This window comes from Buteo buteo, chromosome 13 (assembly GCF_964188355.1).
Source record: "Buteo buteo chromosome 13, bButBut1.hap1.1, whole genome shotgun sequence".
In the NCBI taxonomy this organism is placed as follows: Eukaryota; Metazoa; Chordata; class Aves; order Accipitriformes; family Accipitridae; genus Buteo; species Buteo buteo.
Genome location: NC_134183.1, coordinates 31553524 through 31579890, shown reverse-complemented (window position 1 = coordinate 31579890; position 26367 = coordinate 31553524). Strand labels below are relative to the sequence as shown.

General features: G+C 38.9%; 1 protein-coding gene across 1 annotated transcript in view; it reads left to right on the top strand.

Annotated features, from left to right (window-relative positions):
• MYO1E (myosin IE) overlaps positions 1 to 26367 on the top strand; it is a 98027-nt gene that overhangs the window by 9984 nt on the left and 61676 nt on the right. Inside the window, 1 exon segment of the mRNA XM_075045407.1 lies at positions 25667 to 25810. Coding sequence (XP_074901508.1) covers positions 25667 to 25810 — 144 coding nt within the window.

The window sequence follows — 26367 nt, the reverse complement described above, 5'->3', positions numbered from 1 at the left end:
TGCAGTGGCTGTTGGCTTTGCAAAGCATCTTTTCCCACTTCTTCCTCGTGTACCCAGGAGTTCCTAATTACAGATGCTTAAAGCTCACATTTGCTAGTTGCAGTAGTGAGGGGTGGCATTAGCACACAGTGCTTTTATGAGGAGCAACACTTTTCTTCCAGCTAGGTGATGGGACTCAGCGGGCCCCTCAGGGTTCATACTCGATGGCCATTGTCACATTCTACTTGCCAACGGTTGAAGGCAGTCCCTGCAGGAACAATGTTTCAGAACCCTGTAAGGACCCAAGTCCCATTCTGTTGGTGATCCTAGGTTATAGGAATAGACTAACAGCAAATAGACTGTTCTTAAAGTTCAAGTTGCAGGAACTTCTACAGACTATGCTATTTGTTGTGAGTTTTTTAAGATGAATTAGGCTTGACATGGGGAGGGGGGGAAGTGAACTCGAATGTTGTTTATAACAAATGGAGGTCCTGTTATGACACTGCTTATGTCTATGGTGGTCTGATTATAGATTTGGCCTTTAATGAGCAAAAACTTGAGTTCCATTTGAAGCAGAGTTGGCGGGGGAAGGAGGATGACTTCATTGTAGGAGAGGCCACTGCTTTTGCTGTTTTGCTGTGTTTCACTTGTTTTTTGTCTCAGTGTTGGGTTGCAACCACAGAGTTCAAGGCATGATCACTTTCAGATGACAGGATAGGGATAGGTCTTCAGCAGAGCAAGTCAAATTAGAAGTGTACCTAACCAAGTGAAAGAGGACTTGACAGTGCCTGAGTATCCACTATGTGGAACTCGAGATATATCTTGAGTACCTGTTTCTAGCAACTAAGTCTGGTTTCTTAAGCAGCTTAGATATTTGACTATAACTGTCACTCTTGTCTTAACAGCACTATGTAATAATGTATATCTGCATGGCAATGAAGGACTAGATCAAATGTACTGGAGAAAATAAGAATTTCCCCAGTTTGATACTTGCTTTAAATAACTATTAAATCAGCATATATGATGCTATGTGGTTAACAAAACTTGTATTTGATACAACTGAAATGGGTTCTGTTGTGGTTTCAAAAAGTACACACAATAATGGAGATTAATCTGTTGTAACTTAAAACTGCCTTCAAACACAGAGGATATGTATTCTCTACAGAGCTTAGTACAGTCTCCATTGACCTTGGCCTCAGTCTCAGGAATATATTTAATGAAGTGTGTGGGCCTCTTGTGAGGCTGCAAAGTGGTTAAACTTAAGTAGCACACAGTAGTAGAGAATCGATTATTTCTTGTAGCTAGTACTATTGTTAACTGACAGTTTTAATATTGAAATGAATATTTAGTTTACCAGTTCATAGTGTCCGTTACCCAGCTGACTTCTCCAGAAGTCTTAACGCTGTTCCCATGAGTACTATTCTTTAAAGCTTTTCTAGTGGTAAATAGGAATTCTGGTTCCAGGGCTCTTAATGCCTGAAATACCAGCACACCCAGTCCACAGAGACCAGATCTCAATATGCAGAGTAAACTCATGACCAGTAGTGGTTTCTTCCTGTAGTTTACGTTGTGTTTTTATTCTTGGTTCATTCTAGGAACACTTGAGAGGAAACAGAAGAGTAGTGGCTACTTATTTCCATATTTGGTATTGTTCTAGACAAAATGAACATCCTTCTTCACTGAGAGGGGAGTGGTACAGCGTTTCTGGATAATCTAACCTTTCTCAAACCATGGGTTAATCTTGGCAGGTCACATTGGATCTACTTGCTTTGTAGCTGTGTTCAGTGCAGTTTTCCACATGGAGTTATAGTGATGTTAAGCAGTTAAGTGACACTGATGGGATGGATTAAGATAAGTGGACCTGCATCTTCACAATAATAAAAGCTTGTCTTTACATAGCTACAAGTCCTTGTTCTACAGCAGAGCTTCCATTGGTCTTTATAATAGTAGTGGTGTATTTTAAGTTATAAAGAATTGGAATTAGTGGAGGTTAAAGTACTTTTAGTGAAATGAACACTCAGCCTTTAATTGCTGATAGTGGAAGAGGAAAGAATAACTAGAACATTGGTGTAAGTTGCACCTCCTAACTTGCTCCTTGTTTTTTTTCTTGAGACCTATACTTGGATGGGCTCATCTTGTATTCTGTATTCCCAGTACAGAGGGGTGGGGGGGTGGGACATGACACCAAGCCTGGTTTCTTAAACAGTCACTAATAAAGCCATACTGAGAAAGAAGCAAATACAATGTACTTCAGAAAAGCATTGTAATCACTAGAAATGTACTCCATAATTCCTGCTGAAATAGCTAGCTGCCTTACCTGCTGCCATGCAATTCAGCAGTAAAAATACAAAATAATTCTGTGACAGCAGATTTTGATCTTTAGTTTAGGAATCCTGAGCTTGACCTCTTCTTGTTCTGAAGTATGGCAATCTGTACTTAGACTAAGTAAAGTTCACCTGCATGTGTCAGAGTGCCTGAAATTAAGCCATTATGGATACAGTCTTGACAGAACTAAAAGCTTCCAATTCTGGATAAGAAAGGAATGTCTGAAACCCATCCAGAAGAGCAGAACACAATACAAAATTCTAAATCCTTGTTTCAATGACATAGGATAAGTTTATAGACTTAAACCAGCTTTTTTTTTGCAGTCCTGAAAGTTTCTTTTGTGGAAAGGAATTTAAGAGCTGTTTATTCTGAAAACAGTCTTAACTGTGTGAAAGAGGACAAGTGCTGAAGCAAGTATATTTGGGCTGTATTGTCAGTACAGCCTGTACCCTTAGTGTATAGGCAGATACTCCATAAACCTTTTGCTGTCACTAAGGATGTTCTGATGAATCTGTTCTGAAGGTAGTAGTTTGAATGTAATGGAGAAGCATGTTGTTACCACAATTAATGAATTAGTCATGAAGAGCTACTTAGTCTGACACACCTCGAGAGTGTTTACCTTCGGAAATCAGGTTTTCTTTTGTTCAGATAATTTCTTAATGATACAGGCTGAGGCATTTTTTGCACCTGAGGCCATTAGGTAACTTTCTCACTTGACTTGTCCAAGAAATGGGTCTGCTCTCAGACCAGAATACATTTAAAATTGAACAACCAGTTAGCAGGCTTATTCTGCTACTATATGGTAGGAATTTTCTTTGTGCTGAGTGTGGCTGGAGTCCAGCCTGGGACTGCAAGGGACAAAGCAATCTGAACTGCTCCCATTGGTTTGATTGTAACCTGCCTATTGTGGTTTGTACTGAATCTCTAATACTTGGGAACAGTTAAATAGCTCATAACTTATTATGGGGGAAAAGAGACTTCAATCAAAAATACCAGTGGTAACTTTCTACTGTTCTAGAATGTACTTAAGACTTTGGGGAGTTCTTTCTAGTCTGCACTTCAAAATACGTAGCTGGAGAGTCAGTAATTGGGATGTTAATTACCTGTTGTGAGATAGCTGTGGTCATGAATTGTACATCTGAAGCAGACAGTATTTTGGAAGAATATCTATTTTTATTTCTAAATTATTTTACCTGGGGACTAAATTAGATCTTAAAGTTAGAAGTCAAGGTTTTTGTTTTTGTTTTTCCCCCAGGGCTTTGAAAGTATTTTGTCATTGCTCTTTACAGATGTATAGTAGTAGGCTAACTATAAAATACTAATCCTGTTTCTGTTTGCTCATGGAGAGTGCAGGTGTACAAACAGGAAAAGAAAAAACAAAGGGGAAGTTAATATCATCTGATTGCCAAAACAAAAAAGCACCAATTCTGTAGCTAAAATTACGTTCAAGCTGGTAACAGGATACAGTGAACAATGAAGAATGTTTTTTATGTTCTGTAGCTAAATATGTCCTTTTAGGGCTTGTTTTGTAATTATTCTTGACCAATTGAAACTCTTGAGGTGGATAGAATTCTACCTCATTTAAATGAACCCACTTTTTTGACATAGCTCAATGAGATGCCTAGTCACTTATTTTTCATTCTTGGTATTTTTGAAGACTTGGGAATATACTCAAGAATTAAAACTACTCAGTTTTTTAAAGTTTTTTAAGTCAGGGCAGGTCAGGACATCTAAGTATTAGAACTGGCAGGTGGGAGAGTACTTTCTGTTCTATCCATTTGCTACTGTAGCTGTAATAAAACATACTATTTTCCTCTTTACTCCTGTTCCTGTCTTCCAGTCTTTAGCATGACAGTGTGCAAGAACCTTGCTGAGGTACCAAAGCTGTGCAGAGCCTCCGTGATCACTCTCTCTGTGGATGATGTTTTGTTCTGGTGCTGTTTTAATAAGGAAGTAGTGGAGAATGTATCTAAGGGGCATATTCCTAACAGCTGCCATGGTCTGTGTTGTGGAGCAATCCTAGGAGCCTAAATCTATAGTGTGTGAGAGGGCTGGAATCCTCTGCTGGTCTTGACAGGCAGTGTATCCAAACTACATACTACATTGTGCCCACTGTGATGGAAGTATGACTTAATCAGTAATAGGCTGAGTGACAGATCCTACTTTCTCAAATAGGAAAGAGAATAAGGGGAATATCTGAGAGGGAATGGTGGAATGGTCTGGGTTGGTGAGATAGTGGGAGCATAGTCTGATCCAGGCAAGCTGCTTCCAATTTTGATGTCAAGTTCTACTCCTTCAGTTCTCCCTTAGTACTCTTTCCATCTGTTTAAAAGCCTTCAGTATTGTTGATGAAACTGGTTCAGTCTAACATCTTCTCTGATTCTAACCTTGTATAGGAAACCTGTGCTTGTCCTCCTTCCCACTGATCAGCCATGTGACTTTGAAAGACTTGGCCTGACTCTGTGGTCTTACCTCTTGGCTTCTGCAATTGTCTACCACAAGCTTTCCCTTCTACATCTTTAATGTTCAGCAAGCCTTTACAGAGGTCCTCTGTTTTCATCTGCAAATCCAAAAGAGCATGGTCCACTTTGTTACAGTCTTCCAGTGTGATTTTGGGGTTTTGTCCCTTAAATGTTATCTGTAATAATATGTAATGTGATGTTTAAGTTATGCCTTTACTAGTAGTTCTAAATGGTTTTAACCTTGCCCAGACAACAACTCTTAAATGGTGTGTGTAAACACTGGAACATTTTTCTGGTCCCTTTTGAAGTGCAGGTTTCTATGGTAGCACCTACTGAAGGGAAACTCGCAATGAAACACATTGTATAAAGGCAAAGAAATTCTCTTTTGTACTTTGCGATAAAGTGATGGAGATGAAAATGGATGTACAAATGTTACCTCTATTCATGAACCTGGTTATATGAATAAGTCATGTTATTATTTAAATGGCTGTATGCAAAATGTCTGACTTCAACTGTAGATTAAAAATTAATTTTTATATTTGTAGTACTCCTACCAGTTACTGCTATGGGGTGTTGGAGAATTTTTAAGAGTGCAATAAAATATATACACTACTCAATTTGTGCATTAGCACTAAATTGCCAAAACACCACTGAGGATGAATCTCTAATAGGAATCTATGGAATAGTTGGTGTTGGATGTTGCCTATATACCACAGACCACAAGTGAGTGTTAACAGATACAGGAAAGCCCTTCTGTCATGCTAGCTGTTACTGTACGATTTAAAAGGCAGAGCATTTTTTCAAAGCTGCTGTCAATGCTACCTAAAAGCAATACAACTGTTTTAGAACTGGACTCCAGAGTAAATAAAACCTATTCTTGCAAAATGTTCCATGGCACCTTTAATCACTACAAATAACTGAAACCTCTTTGACCTTTATTTGAAAGGTTCTGTCCCTCTTGATAGTCCTTCTGCTGAACTAGTGGGTCATTACTGACTGATCAATGACTAACTTACTAGTCTTGCTCTATTTAGAAACTTGGGCTTTACCTGATGCTCTTCCATGCAAACACTATGTAAATCAACCATTGCTAAACATTGTGATGTGACAGGAGTGAACTCCAAAGCAAGATAGCTGCAGGCTGCCTCCTGTTCTTTCTTACTGTGTTTTAGTGGAAACAAAATGATTCTGGCAGATGTTGTACAAGGAGTATGCAGAAGCACATCTGCTTATCTAATGGTCTAATTCTTTAATCTACAGATTTTAAGAGGTGCTTTAATTAACTCAATTGGGCATGCTTAGCTGAACAACATAGTTTTTCATACGGTTGTTCAGATTAACATTTTGTAGGGGAAAGAAAAAGGCACAGGCAGAGGGCTGGGATGGCTAAAGATCACATGCCTGATGTGTGATGTATTTTTCTGTTATTGCTTCACTAGATCATACATAGAACTGTACATGTTAAAGGAACCTTGTAGAAAACAAGCTTTTCTCAGTTACTATATTTCAAATAAACCAAAGCATGTAATGGCATCAGTGGGGCTTTTGAGAGTGGGAGTGTGAATCCCAAACCTACATCACTAAATGACCAACCTTATAGCTTCAAATGCCACTGCATTTGATAAAATGGTTAAATAAAGCATTCCATGCCTTGTGCCTTTAGCCCATTTTCCATCATATGCTTTAAGTCGTAACCAGGATAGCATGCTGCCCTCAAGTGACCTTGATGGGGGTGAATGGCCCACCCCTTATGAACACCTGTACTATAGCCAGTAGCATTAGAAGTAGTAAGAGATGACATGACTGTGAACTGTGTACTCTCGCCTAACTTTACTCCTGTTCTATAGCTAATTCTAAATGCTGCAGTAATGTGAGGAAATATTATGTGTTAAAACATAACAGTTTTTCACTAAATTAAATTGAAGTGAAATCAATAGACATCTGAAATGATAGAATGAGATTTTATAGTACTGCATATGAAACTTAAAAATTTAATAGGAAACTAAAGTGGGTTATTCATCTACATATTTAGATGAGGCATTCTAGTATGCATAGGCTTTTAGATGCATGTTTCCGCATTTAAATGCAATACAAACTACAGGAGGGATATTTTGTATTGCTTATAAACAATTTACAAATTTTACTAAGGAACAGTTTCTATTAGCGTGTTCTTTTTTATTTTGAAAAACCTAAAGAAAAAACCCTGAGGCTTTCCTTAATACAGGTGTTTCTGATAGCTTTTGTTAACTGGATGTATTAACAATGGAGTGAATCTGAAATACTAAAAATTGTATTCTCAGTAGCAAAGACGTGCAGATTTGTTCAGTTGCTGGGAGCCTTTATACCTTGCTTGTTAAGGAAAAAAAAGAAAAAGCTGTTTGTGCAATGAGTTACTCTGGTCTTGTTTGATTTGGTTTTATTGGACTTAGTTTCATTGATACTCTTTTATGTGTGTTTGTGAAAGGTTACTTTGGAGGATGTTTGAAGCTCTAATTCCCTAAGCAGTGAAGCAAATGTCCTTTATTTCAGTGTGGCAGAGTAGATGGAATCTGTAACTTAAGGTTTCAGCTACTCTTCCAAAACCTGAAATGTGCAGGCAAGGAGGAGAACCTAAGATGTGTGGATTATGTCTTTTTTTTAAGTTTAAAAAAAAGGGTGCTATCTATAAAAATGGATAGGCTACCTCAGAATTGTCTTTCCTTACAGTCCTGCAGGGACAAACATTCATAATTGGCCTAGATACTTTTTGCAGAAGAAAGGGGAGAATGGTTTTCTTTTAACAAAACCTACCTAGGCATAAATGAAACTGGCAGAATAGGTTGGCAAGTTATTACAGAGACCTGGATATTTCACAGTTCTTTGTTCTTTTTAAATTATGTGTTCATAATTAGAAGAATTTTGGTTTTGAAAGCCTCAATGAGTTTCAATATTTTAGGTGTTGAATAATTCATGCTAAACTTTGTTTATGTGTTGTTTATGGCACCAAAGAACCTCAAGCAACTGATTAAAAAAAGACTTTACCACATTCCTTTATTCACAATTATCCTCTGGTTAATAACAACACTTAGACACAACTATCTTGGCAGAATCTTAGCTATGTTTAAATGAAGACTAGTACTATGTTGAGCCTCAGCATTGCATTATGAGGGCTGCCCACATCTTTCCCATTCCTGGATATTTTTTTTCTTTAATTCCGTGGAAAAATGTTCTAACACACTTTAAGTTTGTTTACAGTTTGGCTTTTTCTTTTTTGTAAGGGCCCTTTTCTTTATTTTCAGGTTTGTGTGGGTGCTATAGCCAAGTACAAGTAGCTTGACTAAAGATGAGCTGTGCTCGAGTGTTTTATTAGGTTTATTCATAAAGGTTAAAGTGATATTCTTCTCTGCCCTTAAGAAACTTTCTGAGGACTGACTTTTTCAGACTGTGCTTGACTGGTTTGTGGTAGTATCAAGGAATAGCTTAGTTTTTTTGTAAATAACTACCAAATCCAGTAACTGACACTGATCACAAGGAGTTGTCTGGGATTACATAGAGGAAGAAAAATCTCACCTGAAATCACTCGAAAGAACTTGCCTGTAAGTTCATATCTAAATCTTGTTTTCAAAGGAAGAAAATAGATTTTTATGCAAATAGTCTCATAAATGTAGGAACACGTACTGCATCAGTGCCTTGGCCGTCTTCTCATGTGTATTCAAGCATCATAGGTCAATGCTCCAAAAGTTTACATTGACTTAAATTCTTGGTCATCTAAGAATCTCAAATAATCATATTGTCATGAAATTTAGGGAAAACACCAAATATGCAGTAGTAAAGAAGGGGCAGTAGTTGTGGTCTGCAGACAACAGCAGTTTCTTTGTTGCTGCACATATCTATCTTTCTGAAGTAGCAGAAGGTTGAAAGTCTGGCCTGCTTCTTAGCCAGGACTTGGAGCTGCCTGTTTTGAACCATTCTCAAGAACCAGCTGAGGTATGGATGCCTGCTGCTTCAGAAAACAAAAGGTCAGCTGAGACTGGAATGAGTATTGCTCACAGGAAAAAGGGGCAAAATAAGGCAGCTGTGTAGTAGCAGAATTACAGATTGCTCTCGGACAGTATGAAAATGGAATAAAGCTCTTTGTCCCTTCCAGCAACTGCGGTGAAAGCCCTGAAAATGTGGACCTGCATGTTTAGGGTTATCTAAAGACTAATACAGCATGTTGAACCCTTAGTTGTTACCAGGGAAGTCTGTAGAAGGTGTCAATATTTCTTTCTTAAAAAGCTGGTTTTCGGTATTGCTCCTGGAATGCTCCCAACATGTTATTTTTTTTCCTTCTGGTTCTCAGTCAAACTTACAGGTGCCTCAGTGTTTCTAGGTCTGGTGTGAGGAAGGGCAAAGAAATTGATGTGGAAGGAGAAATATATTGGAAGGGTTTGTCAAAGTTCATGATAGACCTCTGTGTAGTAATGGGAGTAATGCTAAGTTGAACTCTGCTGGGTCCCTGTTCACCGAATATCTCTGTCCATCTGCATGCTTCACTCATGATGAGGGTGCTCAGCTGAGGGGTGTGCGGCAGAATATGCTCTTAATGACTGTTGTGGTTTAACCCCAGCTGGCAACTAAGCGCCACGCAGCTGCTCACTTGTCTCCCTCACAGCGGGATGGGGGAGAGAATCAGAAGAGTAAAAGTGAGAAAACTCATGGGCTGAGATAAAGGCAGTTTAATAGGTAAAGCAAAAGCCGTGCACACAAGCAAAACAAAACAAGGAATTCATTCCCCACTTCCCATGGGCAGGCAGGTGTTCAGCCATCTCCAGGAAAGCAGGGCTCCATCACGTGTAATGGTTACTTGGGAAGACAAACGCCATCACTCAGAATGTCCTTCCCCTTCCTTCTTCCCCCAGCTTTATATGTTGAGCATGACATCATATGATCTGGAATATCCCTTTGGTCAGTTGGGGTCAGCTGTCCCAGCTATGTCCCCTCCCAACTTCTTGTCGTCCCCCCCCGCCTGCTCGCTGGTGGGGTGGAGTGAGAAGCAGAAAGGGTCTTGACTCTGTGTAAGCCCTGCTCAGCAGTAAGGAAAACATCCCTGTATTATCAAAGCTGTTTCCAGCACAATTCCAAAACATAGCCCCATACTAGCCACTATGAAGAAAATTAACTCTATCCCAGGCAAAACCAGCACACTGACCTGGTACAGGATAAAGGTATAGCTACTGGTATTGTATTGGGGTCATATTTTTAGCACACCACTTTAAATAGTATTTGTTTTCAGCAAGAGAGAGTCAAAGGCAGCATTTATAGCATGGTTGAAAGACCTTGAGCTGCTCGTGTGGTCCTGATGGGGTCATAAGGAATATGTTGCTTAGCAAGCTGATGTGTAAGTGTAGAGAAAGGCTACTTGAGTGCAAGTTGGTTTTTGAGCCAGAACTTTATTTTTAAAGGACCACAAATCTTGGCTTTAATATGGGGTGTAGAAAAAGGTAAAGCTGCCTCTAAAGGCTCCAACAGCGTAATGAGTTGTAGCAGCTAAAAGTTTAAGGGTACTGATACTATGAGCATCTGGTTTGTGTCCAGGTTGTTCAGGGGTGGAGGGAAAGAAACAGTATTCACCTAACAGCTGTCTTTTCTGAATCAGAATGCTATGCTTAGGTGAAAAGTCATTCAGCTGGTTTTAGTTTACATTTAAAATTTATTTTTTTTTTTAGTTTATATGGGTTTGACTCGGAGCTCAGAGTTTGAATGAGTCCAAGAGTTGAAAGCAAGGTACATCACAAGTCTTTAAGTTTAATGTGGTTTTGTATTGAAGCCCTACAAGTTGAAGTCTTCAGCCACAGTTTAATATCTGAGACTAAATTTTTTTTCTGTCTTCCGCTCTCCCCCCCCCCCAATTTTGAAACCTTGTGATTCAGCTTGAATTTTACCTGTTTTGAGTTTTCATTATGAAGTTTAGCATTTTGCTTAAGATGGTAAAAGCTAGCTAGCCCTCTGTTTTGCAGATAAAATGCTAACCTGTTTTAGTGTTAAGGAATATTAGCAAGTAGCTGGATTAATCATGTTTACAGGTATCTAACAAAAGATCTTTGAAGACTTAAATGAGATCTACGAGTTGATAGGGATACAGAGGATGATGAAGGGAACCTGATGTAGAATGTAAAATCATGCTGAATAGATTTGCATCAATACAATTTGAGGGGGGATAGAAACACTAAGCTGGATTGGGCTTCAATTTTTGGATGCTTGGCATCTTTTCACTATACATGAGTGTTCAAGTGAAAAAGACCTTTAGTTAAATGTAGTGTCTTCAACAGAAAAAATGTTAATAATTTTCTGACAGGAAGCCAGGGTCAGAGATAGAAATGGAAAATTAAAGGGGGGAAAAAAGAATGCAGCATCATACTGTACCACTACAGAGATTCTTTTAAATAAAATTAGGGTAACTTATCTGCAGTGGAATGCAGCAGTTTTTCTTCAAAGCTGATACCTAGTTTTTCACTTGGTTTCCCTTTAACAGAAATAATTTGAAACTGATGTATATTTATGATGCTGATACTGAATTACAAGGTGTAACAGGTGTTTAAACTTGGTCTTTTGCATAATTCTGCAAAATCAGTGATAAAGTTATGGGGTGTTGTGAAATGGCAGCAATTTAAGCCTACTGGAGTGCATTCAGAGCTGCTTTGGCTGGCATCTCTGCTCAAGGCATAATTATGCCAATACAACATCTGTGAGACTGAATCTAATATGTATCCTGATAGTATCAGTTTCTCATAGCAAATGTATGAAGAATGCTAGTCTGCAAATGGATTCACTAGTTCACACATCTGGTAAAAGCCTATAGTTATCAAGACAGCTAGATGTCTAAATTAGTTTTCTTGCTCCAGTAATAATTTGAATGCTACATATTAACATTAAACATTCTAACATATTAAAAAAAATATGGGGGGAAAATAATTGTTTCTGTGCTAAAACCTGTCTTTTGTAGACTAATAGGAACTATCACTTTACCTAGTAAGTGAACTTCTGCCCATAATTAATAAAACAAAGATACTGCAGATGCAGGAATCATACACATGCATTGGTGCAGCCTACATAATAACCATAAAGACCCAGTCTCCTAGCTGTTGAAGGTTATATTAAACAATGTTGGGCCAGACACTTCCCTTATATAATTCAACTAATAACCGTGGTGTTCCACTACAGTAGAATGAACTCTTCATATTCCCAATGCATTTCTATGCTTCCACCTTTTTGGGGCATCATCTTCATGGACAGAGTGCAGTGAGCTACTTATCCAGTGGAGATTGTGTACATTAATTTTAAATTTTGTTAGGTGTCTTATCAATTATGGAAATATGAAAGTCTATAGAGCCAGGATACAAGCTTAATACAAATTAGAGTAAATAATTTGAAGCATGGGATCTGACAGGAAGAAGATATGACAGCCTTATGAAATCTTAAGCAGACTGAGTTATTCAGAAAAATGTTCGAAGAATAGCATTTTCATCATATTAACTAGGAAGATACTGTAATAAAAGCCAGTAAAGTAAAATTAACATACTTGTTAAATGAAAATAAGCCAGTTCTTCTATAGAATCAAAGTATTACATGCTGTATTTTTAATGTAGTTTTGTCTCAAAGCTGCCCTGGACTGAATAATCAAAACTGTTTTAGCACAAATACTAACTTTATTTGTAATGTGCATGTGGAGGATAATCTGGTTATGAGAGTATGTCTCTGTTATGGACACTCAATGGGACCTGCTTGCCCTGGGATAGTGTAATTATTGGTTAAAGTAAAAATCAGTCCCTGACAAAGGATGAATGAACCTGTGCATGAAATTGTCCCCTGACTGTTAAGCTCTTTTATTATCCATTTGCTAAGTTCCCACTTCTGTATCTTTACTTTGAGTAGCTTAGACTTTCCCTGTTGTCACCTTTGCCCCTGGATGTTTAGGTTTGGTCTTTATATGCCTGTCTGAAAACCTGAGTGGTCTGCAAAGTTTTGTGTATTGGGTCTTAACCTCCTTGCTGTAGGATGAGGGGAGGAATTGGACTGTCAGACTGGCAGGGGAATATGCTTTCTGATGGGACTCCTGTGAGCTCTAGAAAGCATATGCTCTTAAGCTACAGTGTAGTTGTGTAGCCATCCTCAACCTTTGAGCTGGAAGCAGTTAGTAAGCACTTTGCAGATCAGGCCAGAAATGAATGTACAGCTGAAAAAGTGAAGTAGTATCTGTTTGAGTCTCCTACACAGTGTGTGAGATTTGTTGGGTCTGATGTGTACTACTTTTCCCAAGATTTTGCTTCCTGTTGCTTTTTGATTAATAGCAGCTTTTTGGGAGTTGATGTGGACTTGCAGATTTGGTCCATTGGAAAGATATGTAACTGATTCCTGAGGCAGAATGCTCAAAGGAATTCTTGTTTGTATTTATGTAATAATTAAACAAGGAAGCATTCGTATCTGCATGCACTGAAATAAATAGAAAGGTTTGATTCTTTTAAAGAGTTTAATTAAAGGTTTAATCAATGCATCAAATAGTCTGTGTACCACAATGTCTGAAGTCAAATATGATTTCTTGCATGAATAGCAAAACATGAAAGCTAATAAAAAGGAATTTATGGGTTGAGCCACGTGTGTCTTACCACCCAGGTGTCAGCTCCACTGTAGGTGAGTGAACACCACTCCCTGTGCCTTTCCCCAATTGCTCTGAGTCAGTACTGCCGAGGTAAACAGGAAGCTGCTGCAGTCTGGAGCTTTTGCTCTGTTTACTCAGCACTCTGTGAAATTAAAATAAACAAAGAAAGCAATTTTGACATTAGAACCTCCCCCACTGTGGAGCTCCTCCTGGCCCCCCAAACCAGCTCCTCCAGCTGCTGTCACCAGTGAGAGGAGTTGACAGCTCAGATGTGAAATGGGGATATTGGTGTGGGGGGAGCACTCCTGCTTCTCCCCGAGTAATAAAAGCTTTTCAGCTCTTCACTGCATATCCCACCTCCCAGTGCCACAGCTGTCCAGTGCTGCAGGACTGCGATTCCTAGGGCCCTCCTTGTTCGGGTAGGTCCCCCCAATACAGTGGTCTGTATAGAAACCAAGTCACCTGAACTCTACATCTGAATACAGTCCAAGGGCAGAGTATGCAATTTGTTAATCCAATGAGAAAGTAGATACTCTTGAAGCCACCTAATTGGGAAAATCCCAGATAAACCTAACAGTATACCTTGAAATTCTGCGAGCAGGACTTTGGCAAATGAACTGTTTATCATGGGGCACCACCCTGGTACAATACAGCAGTGATTAGCTTGGATTGCCCTGCTCATCCCGGTTGGAACAACACTATGCATACAGGAGGGCAGGTCCCAGTTGTAACAGTTGGGAAGATCAAAGCAAATATCTCAAAAATAGGTTAATTTGAAACCAATGACCATCCCACCTTAAGAAATGAGCAGTTGATAGCATGTCTTACATTTGGCATCTAAGCACTTAATGTTACAATTCTGAGCAGTGCATTAGACTAATAAAGTTTTGTGGTGTCAGCACGAAGGTGCTTTTTGGTGCATACTGTTGAAAAACCAATTTTGGCCACAGTTATCTGCTGTGTTGCAGCTTTTGCTGTTTTATCATGCCTATTACAATAAAGAGTGTTTTTCTTTAGCCTGAACTGCCACAGGCATGTGACTACATGACAATCTCCACTTAAAGTTTATATTCCCTCTGGTTTGTAAATAAGTTCAGAACATGGCTGTATTTATACCTAAAAGAAAAAAAAAAAGAAACCAAGAGGCTGAACTGTAGTTTTTCAAAATTATTTTAAATTCAGATGTGATTTGGGGGGATGATTTATTTAGCTATATAAATCAATCTTTTGATTTTTGAGGAATTGCTACATAATTTTACTCAATTAGATGAAGCTGTTGCATAAAAACATCTAGTTTGATATTCTTGGTTAAAAACTACAGTAATAAAACAAGGTCCGTGCCAATTTCTATACTCTGCCCAATCTGGTGTATTTTTACTTACAATCCATTAACAATTGGTGAGGACAAATACACCCAACAAAACTGTAGTTGTTCAGTAATTTATTGAGGAGAAAATAATAGAGTTTCATATGTAGAATATAATATTCCTTATTATTGCTGGAGTGTGTTAGTGCATCACATTGGAATTAAATCGGTTTGTATCCAGAGCTTGTACGAATATGTGCTAGACAAATGGGAAAAAAAAAAAAAGTAGGTTTGGGGTGATGGGGAAGTAAAGGTTGTCTCCATAGGTAGTGTATTATTAAGTTAATGAAATGGGCATATTGGGGCATTGATGTTTTTATTTTTGAATTAAATCTCTAAGCCAGCCAAAACCAATCCACTTATTGAGATTTTTCAGTTTCTTCATATATTTGGGAAGGATAGTTTTGCTCTTTCTAAAATAATACCATTTTTAAAAATTAATTCTGTCATCTCTGTATGAGAGCTGGTACACTGTATTAAAACTGTGTTTTTAAAGAGCTTTTTTTACTGAACTGTTCAGGCAGTAAAAAATGGTGTTTGTAGATCAGAGCTCAATACCTGAGAACCATAAAAAAGGCATATTGAGGTAAAATTTTAGAATGCATAATAAGGATAAAAAAATAAAACACTGAAGTTGCTCTACTGTGGTAACAGTTCATCCTTCTCTAGGACTTAGACTGGGCACGGTCTTAGAAACAAGAGAGAGAAAAGCAATCTCGGGCAAAGCAGTAAAGGTCATTGCAGGGTTCGAAAGGCTGTCGTAAATAGTTATTTGGTGACGTTTGGGACTGTTACTCATGCAGACCTCCCCCCTCCGCCAGTTACTTCGGCAGAGCCTAGGCGAACAGCGAACTGCAGGAGCTGACGAGCCGGCAGAGCCAGCGCCGCGGGCGGAGCGGGCTGTCCGGGCGGGCTGCGCTGCCTGCCCGCGGGGCTCCCGGCGGCCGCCCGGCCCCGGGCCTTCGGGCTGGGCGTCCCCGCGGGGCACTTAGGAGTCTTTGCGAGAACTGCTTTGCTATTAATTAACCAGGGAACGGACGGTTACTTCTTCTTCTAAAAGTAGCAGGCTACAAATTGAAGACAAATCACTAGGTTTTGGTTATTCTGATTTCATAAAGCTTTTTCAATGATTTAGTATTTTTAATGGAAAAAATAGAGTTATCGTGTGTGTGTGTGTGTACTGATGCAGAATAGGGAAAAAAAACCCAAACCAACCAACCTGAAAGCCTTAGCGGTCTGGGAAAATAGGTTATGACCCAAGTTTAACAGATCTAGTCTGTCAAAATGTGTAGAGATATATTATGATCTTAATGAACAATCAAAGCAAAAGTCTTACTGGTAGACGCGTTGTTCTTAATCCAAATAACGTTTCCATGCAGTACGATACACTATTTAAGATGTTTACTATCGTTTTATTATGTAAAAGTTTCCTTTGGCAATGTTATTTCAATAAAATCAGTTGCTGAAAAGTAAATATTTTATGGCAAGAGAATAATGTTACAGTTAACAAAGTTTTATACTAAATTCAAGGGAAAATTCTAAACTGTCATAGTTTGGCATCTCTCTTTTTTTGTCATGCTTCCTGATTACTCGTGGCATTGCTGTTGAGCATGCTTTTCAAAGATAAGTCACGGTTTATTGTGGCATAACTAAAAATACGAGCTATAAGTATTTTCTTTTAGAGTGTAGTATCTTCCTGCTTATAATTAAAACATTGAACTGATTATGTGAACGTTGGGAATGAGATTTTCAGTCATTTCAAAGTGCTAGTGATGTCATTGGAAACTGATTGGGTAGATGCAGACAGTGAATTTGTTGTAACTGATACTCTTTGGTTACAATGGAGTAGTAACAAAATGGTGTTTTAACAGGAGCAGTTTTACTCCCTGGAAATTCAACAAATACTATAATGATTTCTGTGTCTTTAATACTTAAAAAAAAGGTATTGATTTATCCTTTCATCCTTCAGTGTTGTCTTGTTGACTTATCAATTTAAATACTAAGTAATTAATTCAGAAATATTGCCATCCTGTTCATTTTCTATTCTGCATGGATAAAAAGAAGCAAAACCTGCAGCTAAAAATAAGGTTAAAATAATTATTTTTCTTCTCTTGATATTTGCTAGTACACCTGAATCCAGTAATCTTTTGTCAGAGGACTGCGTGTCTACAGAAAGGGAAACCATGACAGCAGGAAGAGGTAGCATTAAAATCCAGTTAGAGACCAGGTCTTCCAGAAAGCATAATAGCAAGTATTTGGTCCTCTTGTGTAGATAACAAAAGAAAAATTATATAATTCAGTTTAAGATTACTGAGTGCTCTTCCCCCGCCCCCCGCAGCAATTTTGTATGCGTTAGTGAAACAACAAAGGCAGATCTTCCTCAGGTGCCCAAAGGTGTGAATAATGGCAGTTATCTACTGGTTGTGCTACTAAATGCACACTTGTATGCCAGGTGATTAGATCTCAAGAGATGCTGTAGCCATCCTCTCATTAAGACCTCTGTATCTCTGTGGAAAATAGAGCGGTATGATACAGGAAGGCAATACATGGGGAGTCTGGGATAAGCAGTCATCAAACTGATTTCACCAGCTAACTTGGTGAGCTGCAGAATCGATGTGCCCTTATTCTGCTGATGGGAACAGCCGACCTTGAATTGTCACTGTGAAAGGGTAATTGGAGGCTCCAAGAGCAGTCAGACTGCAAAGAGGTTGTTTTCCAATAAAACCCTCTGTCACGGTGTCATCAACTGGGGGCTACTGCTGGGGACAGACTTTGGCCTTGAATTCTCAGGTTCATGTCTTAGTAGTATCAGTCTGATGAGGGAAAAAAATACCTTCATTTTACCATGAAACAAAAGGGTCAGTAGAAGAGGGGAAAGGAAGAGCGACTTCCAGCTGCTGTTCATGTGCAGCCATACAAAGAGGGCAGTGACTGAGCAGAAAGGAATTCGCTGGGGTGATTGTGGCCTATGAACATGGTTCGGTGCTAAAGCCTGAAATTCCAAAAGCTGGGAGACAGGGCAGGGAAGTCAGCACTGAGATCAGCTAGAAAAGGACGTGGCTGGGATGGCATTATTGTAGTATGCCACTGGTTTCACTTTCTCCAGAAACTTCAGCTGGCACCGATATTGCATGCACCACACAGCATCAAAATGCTGTCTTCTAGCAGTGTGTATGTGAGACACTGGTCCATGCGCAGAGCTTCTGAGTCATGCTGTTCTGAGATTCCTCTTTCTGAAAACCAGATGGTAAGCTCCCCGTTGACTTCAGTTTCTTGTTTAGTTCCAGGATGATCAGAGAAAAATATTTTCAGTCTGATGCTATAGGAGAGGGAGTGGCATTTTGTCTGAATTTTCTGTTTGAGTTTTCAAACTACATATTTCAATTAAAGACCATGATAATATTTTTTGTTAATGTGACACACAGAGAAAGACTCAGAATGAATTAATCATAGACAAATTGTTTTCTGTTGTTGGAAAAAAGCAACCAAACAAAACCAAACCAAAATGAAAAGACAAAAATATAATGTTCTTGTTCCCGAAGAGGTGGAGGAGACTTTGGGGGCATTGCAGGTGTGGAAAATTTTGTGATCTTTGGCCTCTGAGATCTCAGTTGCTATGTAGCATTTGGGGGGAGGTGGTATGCAAATAATCTCAAGAGTGTTGCTTTTCCAGGGAGATATCTCGAGGAGGAACCAGCACCCATCCTTTTTTGTAATGACAGTGAAGGAGGGAACAAAAAGTTCACATACACATATATGCACCTATATTGTACAGGTGCCAGAATGAATTTTAATACTCTATGGAACTGTGATAGCAAGTTTGGGTTAGAATGTACAGTATTTTGTAGTATTATGTGTAAGACGTATGATTGCACAAAACCCCTTTGAAACCTGTTTTTAATGGAGAAGACTGGCAGATCTAAAAGCTTTGTTATACGTTAATGACTGATACAGCCAAGGTGAAACTTGTTTGTTGCAATTGTTCTCTTGCATTTCCTTAACTTGCACAATAAGTATATACAGATGCAAACTGCATATACAATTTACAGATCAAGAGTTAGTGTGCATGGATGCTACTCAGTGAAATGATTGGAATGGGGTGTGTGTATGCTCATCGACTAAATGTTGCTATTGCAAGGCATATCCTTAATCCACCACAATTACAGAGAATTTTGCTACTCAGGCCATGAGGAACAAGTCAAACTTAGAACAGCTCTGGAGACTGCTCAATAAGTCAAGTAAGGCAGTTAATGTCTAAGATGAAGTCAACCATATTAAGTAGTTAACAGTATTGCATTTCCTTGAGATTATTTCTTGGAACATTAGGCCACAGCCACCCAAAAAGCTGTGGGGTAAGAAACATGAATTTACAGTTCATTAACTACTTTCTGGTATCTGCCCACTGTCTCTGTAAGTTGCATCAAAAACTTAGGCACGTTAGCATGATCTGCTCTTAAGCTCATTCCCATCCTTTTGTTCTGTCGAGTAGCTGTGCCTTTTTAAAAAGAACCTTAAAAAAACATTAGTGAAAATTAATACTGATGCTGTAGATGATCCTCACGGTCAAACACTGAAGTAACTTTTATTTTGGTAATGTTCTGTTATTTATCTTACAAGAATGCTGATGACTTTCCTGACTCCTGCAAATGAGCATAATGTATATGCCCCGTAGACATCTCACATTCCCATAATTTGTATTGTGTTACAAGCATGCATTTGCTATTCAGGTAAGCAGACTCTAGTTTCTGTCTCGTCCTCTCCGCCCCAGCTGTGCTGGTGCACGGCTGCTGCCTGGCTCCAGAGCCCAGAGCAGGAGGTGATGGTGGTGAGCTGCTCCGGGGCCAGGCCCTGCTGGGGTGGGCAGCACCCACACGGGAGCTGATGGGAGCAAGTGTTGGGGCAGCTGGGATCTCCCACGGCCTGTAACCAGCTCTAGAGTCAGTCCTTCTAGTCACGCTGTGCTGAACCGACCCCTGTCTGAAGAGCAAACAGTGAGAACTGACTTTTCCTCCCAGAAATCTTTTTCTCAGTGTTTTATTTCCCTAGCTGTGGTTTTTTGGATATTAACCTGGTAGTAGTTTCCATTCCTTCATACATTTTTGGTATTTCTTGTTCTCTGTAAAAAATGTCTGTCCTGCTGCTAGACAGTAAATATTTTTGCTTTGCTATTTCCTCAAATCTTAAAGTACTGCTTTTTGTCTCCCTTAATATTTCCCTCATGTTAAATTTAAATAATTTGCCTTTTATCTTTGTCCATCTAGCTGCTTCTGCTGTCTTCCTTGAATTTCCTTTCTGAAATATGGTCACATCATTACAGCCAATAGCTCTGTTTTTTCCAACATTAGATATACAAGAGCTATTTTGGAGCACTTTAGTCTACTATGGCGTCTCAGTTTTGATTATCCCAGCTGAGGACCAAAATTCACATGAAGTATTTCTGCACTGTTCTCTACTGAGAACAGCAGACTCTTCCACTTTATAGAAATATGTGAAAGATTCCTGTAAGTGGGTTGTAAAAGTTTGCTATTTTGATGGATGACTTCATTGCAAAAAGTTGTGGGTTTTTTTTTCTTCGTTTCTTGTTAGATGGAAAAACTGGTACAAATTATGCATATATGAGACTAGTGATATGCCTCCATTGGTAGAAGCATTGATGTCAGGTGTAGAGTAAATGGTGTGCAGCTTTTTCATTTTTGTGACATCTTTGGTTGAGATGATGGCTGTGTATCATTTAGTATTGCATTCATAATACCAATCTGAGGAGATAGATACGTGCCTCCAAAACTACAAGGATTTTATGCAATAGTACTCTGTCATAGCTGGAAAGGGAAAGGAAAGGTTGTGTTTGTCATCATTTGACACTCTTACTCCCTCGTGGAGGCTGAGAATCCCTTCTGCCCTGTGATGGAGGATTGATGTTTGCTACTGAAAAAAGCTGTCAGAGATTCAGGGTGGCAGTTTTCCCTTTGTGGGAACTAAGAATGATTATTTATGGCATGTAGGTGGTTGTAGTTTAGACAGAGTTCTGATGGAGAGAGAGGAACAAGGCTCTTTCTCAGGGGCAGAATATGCGGTCTGTTCTGATCCCTTGTTTTTAGTGCTTTATTTTTAGATGTGCTATTTTTAAACAGCTTGAAATACAAAAAATATTTGCTTTTTTTTTCACTTAAAAGAAAACCCTGTTGTGACACAGCATGACTCAATCTTTTTATAGCCACATCAAATACGTGTTGCTTAGGATAATGTAAAAATATCCAAACAATAATAAAGGCAAAAATAAGAAACCAGCAGTTGCTATTGTAACACAAGGTGGAGGGCAGAAAAAAAAAAGTTCTGTAAATAAATGTCTCATCAATATTTATTATTCATTCCAAACAAAACAATAATATGCTTTAACCATATCATACCAAATGTAGTACAGAAAGTATAGACGGTACATAGAAAGTATTTTACATCCCCTCTCTCGGTATTAATGTAGCAATTGTCTTAGTCTGTTAACAAGTGGGTGTTAAGGGAGATGTACAAAGTGAGAGTAGAATTAAATTTTAGGTTCTTTAGAGTCTTGATTGTTTTCATGCTGAAGATGAAATGAAGTTGTTGAGGTGGAGGGGACGGTGCTGCCTAGTCTCTAGCCAGGTGGTAACTGTGTATGTGCTCCTGAAGCAGTATGGCTCAGAAACAGTAGGCTCCTAGCTCACGGGGTCATCTTGTGACTCATAAATATTATTCTTGTCAGTGCAAAGTAGATCTGATTTTGAGCCTAAAACAGCAACCAAATGAATAATAACAGCTGACAGCAATGCAGTACACGCCTTTAATTCCAGCTTCGCCAGCCCAGCCTCCATTCCCTGTGCAACGTCAGGTCCTGGGTTTGAAGCTCAGAGACAGCCTGAGGGAGGCCTGGCAGCCAGGTTGTTCAACACTTGTGTTTCCACTTCTGTGGCTTTTAGCAGGCTGTTGATGTTTTTTGTTTGGGTTTTTTTTTTTTTTTTTTATTTTTCCTAATCTGCCAAGCTCGTCTTTTTTTCAGCTGCTTAGGCATTGTTAGTGCTGACACAAAGACTTTCATTTGCTTATTTATTGTACAGTTAGATCACATCTTTCACTGAGAAAACCTAAGAGAAGCCAAGTTGCTATTTGCTGACGTTGCAACTGCATGGCTAGCCCCAGGGATGGACCACAAGCTCTGAGCCTTTCTATTCTGTTCGCCCAGATCTGACCATGCCACAAGGGAGCTCTGTTCCTCGAGTTACTGAGTCCTCGCTGTGGGTAGTGCTGACATGGGGGTGTGGGGTATCTCTGCCAGCCCTTGTTCTGCTGGCTCTGAAGTTCCTGGCCAGTCCCAGGAGACCTGACCTGTCCCTGGAGCAGGTGGAGGGGGATGGAGGGGAAAGTGTGTTGTGTGAAGCGCAACAGAGGAGAATTAGCAGCTGAGTGAATTAGTCCGAGTCCTCCCTGCAAAGCAGGTTCAAGTTACGGTGGATACCAGGTAACTAGCTCAGGTGTAAATTGTCTCCAGATTAGCGTACTGCGTTTTTATGTGGATGGTAGAAAGCTCTAGCTAAAATAAAGGTTAAATTCTCAAGAAATACGCAGTAAGAACAAATCATTAGTGTTTGCGATGTGAGCAACTGAAAAGCATTGTAATTTTAAAGTATATATCTTTGTCCTTTAGGAAATACACAGCCTGGAGAAATATGAAGAGTTGCTTTTGCAACTGCTATGATGTGGATGTAATTTTTTCAGATGATTTGTGACAGGAAGATTATTTTTTTATTTCAAAACTGTATAAAAACCAGTTAACTGTTAGCTGGACATGGTTATGGTACCAGTTGGGAGTGACTGAAGTTGATAAATTCAGGTTAGACTCTGTAGTCATCACTCAGGCTTGGAAGGGCAAGAACTTGGGGGTAGGTGGTGTCCTGTAGAAACAGCACTCCCTGTTTTGTTGCCCAGACCAAAGAGGTGTTAGCCACTGTGCATGCCCATCCATCTGGTGTTAGGTTCCTGGAGAAGGGAGAGTGAGAGCAAAACTTAACCACGGATGCAGTTAGGCGCTACTAAAGCTTGGGCTTATTTCTAGATCCTAGGGAGAAGTCTGACAATAATCTGGTGATGATTTGCTGCTTCTCTGTATATTTGCATGTAAGGCCATGCTTTAAGGGAAAAAAAGTAGTTCCAAACTACCGATAGAAATTGCCATCTAAAATGTGATACCCTATTACTGTGAACTACTTAGTGCTACCACTTTCAGCTGTCTTCCATGTTATTGCTTTCTTGGATATTTAGGCTGCTGCCTTTTTATTCAGTCTATCTGCATCCTTTTCCATTTGATTGTATGTGATACTGTAGTACTCAGTTCTGATTACAGCTGCAGCATTAAAGCAGTGTGTAAGCGCTGGGGAGAGCTGCTGTCAGGGCAAGCTGAGCCTTCCTGGCACCGCTTCTCTTCCTTGTGCCGGTTTGCATTGCTTTTGGGAAAGAACCCTTTGGCCTAGTAGTGTGTGTGGCTTAATCACAGTCAACAGTCACTGACTTTTATAAAGCCTGCTGTTTCGCTAACTGTGCACATTTTCCATATATCCCATGGCTTTGTGAGCTTTGTCCTCTTCTCATTGAATTTACTGGGTTTGATGCCATAGCTTCCAATGGGAAGCTTGATTGTTTTCCTATTCTCATTTCTTACACATTTTCTGTAGCTTACTCTGTTATCTGATACTAAACCACATTCTGTATAACTTTGTGAAGAATGTAATTATCTGTATTTATTTTGATACCATACCTTTTTGTCCATCCTGCCAGTTCCTTTTTCCAAGTGTAATATCACAAATAGCTGATGAGTACCCTGAAGAAAATTACGCTTCTCTGTTGGACTTCTGTTTTCTCCAATAGCCCAACCTTCAACTGATTTTTTTAGTCACATGTTTTATAACAATTTCCAAAAATTAATTGGTTCCTTCATTTTCTCAGTGCTTCCAGATCACTGCTTCCATTGTACAAATATAAAATTAACAAAGTTCCTGCAAACTAGGCTAGTTTAAGATTATTACTTTATTGAAGCTCATGTAACATTGTTCATGTTGAAGAAAATTGCTGTTTGTGTGTTTTCAGATGTATTTACCTCTGCTGTACTATATTTAAAAGCATTCTTCTAATTCAAGTTTGCAACCAGCCTTTAGTATTGTTAGCAGTGACAGCTGCATCAGTGATAGCAATAGATGGAGACTTAATAGAAAACACACATAAAGCCTACAAGTTCTGTGCTGTCTGCAGTCGTAAAACAGGTCTGGATTTAGTGCAAGTTAATTTAACTTGAGGTAAAAATCTAGTTGATCCTTGGTTTTTATGTCAGTCAAGTTGAGATGAAGCTAATCTATAGGCCTGACTCCATTTGTAATAGACATTATGCATTAATACCGTGTCTCTGTTAGTTTTTGTTGGGTTTTCCCCCAACAGATGCAGTGAAGTTTGTGGGAAAACATACTCTGAGACTAGTTTAATGAACACTTTTAGCCAACCTAGCTTAAAATAAGAGCCTTGTGTTCCACTGACTCCATTTGTAGTTCCCACTCCTACGCCTGGTGGTGGTACAAGTGCTTCACTATTTACATGAGGAAACAATTCAGCAGACACACTTTTGTGTTTGTACAGTTGCATAGGTCATTTGCTAGTGCAGAAGTGTGTACACACAAAAGTTGCACCTCTGTAAATTGCTTATGTCCCATTTCAAAACACTTGAGTGCAGCCAAAGAGTACCTAAATTTTCTTAATCTGTAAAATTATGCATTAATTTATTCTGCAAAATACTTTATAATAATAAATTGCTTGTATTCTGATGAATATGACTTGATCCCATAAAATACATGAGAGCAGTGTAGCTAAATCACATTGTTTAAAATTACGGTATTAAAAAATGAGGGGAATACACAGGGTTGCCATTTTGTTGGCCACATCTTCCTTGACAGCATACTCTATAACTTCTCAGTGTAAAATATGTTAATTCCAGCATCGCTAATTTCAGTACTGCATAAAAAAAAATTAAAGTGTAAAAAGGCAAGAGGGCAGAACTCCATTAGCATTACCTGCCAGGCTACAGAAAATAGGCTTGGGTTTGGAGAGCAGATTTATAGCTGAATTAGTAGCATTGATCTAGACTGGCTGTAAATTTGTTTGTGGGTGTATCCGTAGAACCTAACTACTGTTCAAATCAGCTGGAAAAAAACAGATTTTGATTTCAAGTGGTACAGCTTGAAATGTCACAAGTTTTCAGTAGCATCCTGAAATAGTAGTCTCTAAGTGTGGGGAGAGAATATCTATTTAGATGTCAGTTAAGCATGGTGACTAACAGATCAAAAGGGACTGTTAAGATATGCAGCCGACAAGCTGCATAACATAATCTGCAGAACTTCACTGAATATTTACTGCATCAGGCTCACAGCTTCCTTTTGAGTAACAGCATATGTGCAGGTTTGATTTAAAAGACTGTAAAGGATTGAGAATCCATTGTACCCAGTTCAATAGTTCAGGTAGTAATTGTTCTCACTACTAATAGTTGCACTGTAGGAGTGTAATTTTTGCATCCTTAGCTTCCAATAACTGCGTCTCAGTTGGGATCATTGGTTTTTTTCTGCTAGATTTAGAAATGTCTGCCATCTGAAATCCCTTCTATGTGTAGACATGCACAAAACCCCATGAAATTACCTTCTAATTTTTGAGGGCAGTGCAATTCTTTAATAGTTCGGAGGCAAGTCGGTTGACATCATTTATGTATGCTTTTATATAATGCATAGATCAAGGAATAGAATTCAATGAAAGAAAAATATTTTGGAGGTTGGAATTTGAATAGATGGGTTTCGGTTATGTAATGCTAATGAGAAATGTAGTAACCTTTTTGATGCTTATTGTGCTTTCCTGCAGGGCAGCAAAGGACATTACAGGTATCACTGGCAGAGCCACAATGTCAAGCACAGTGGAGTGGATGATATGGTCCTTCTTTCCAAAATCACAGAGGATTCCATAGTGGAGAACCTAAAGAAACGATACATGGATGATTATATTTTTGTATCCTTTATAGTGCTGTTTTTAGCAGGGCCCTGTGGACTTGCTGAGCCAATATGAAATTAATTACATGTATGTATTCTATTCAAGCAGATTACTTGAAGATGCTGAGCATTTTATGTGACAGTTCACCTGAGATTACACAAAATGCTTTGTAAACTGAGCTGATTTGATATTTGGAATTGTTCTTGTCATTGTCAAAGATAAGCCTGTAGTTCTCTATATTTATACATCCACATGAAGCTACTGCAGTAATGCTACTTCTAAGAGCAAGAATTAATAGGTTTAAGGCGTTTATGTGTCTTGATACCATGTTGTCTTCCATACCTCCCAAATTCTAATGCTTTCAAAACAGCATTTCTTCTGTGACATAACCCCATTTACAACTTACTCTGGAATTGTTAATACTGTGAATCATGGGCTGATGGAAACAGGTGAATATGTGAAGATTGTAAATCTACAGTGTTTGCACTTTAAATTTTTTTTTTCTATGATTAATGAAAACATGAAAGATTTAAATACCTGAACATATAACCTAACAAGAAAAACAGATTTTGGTA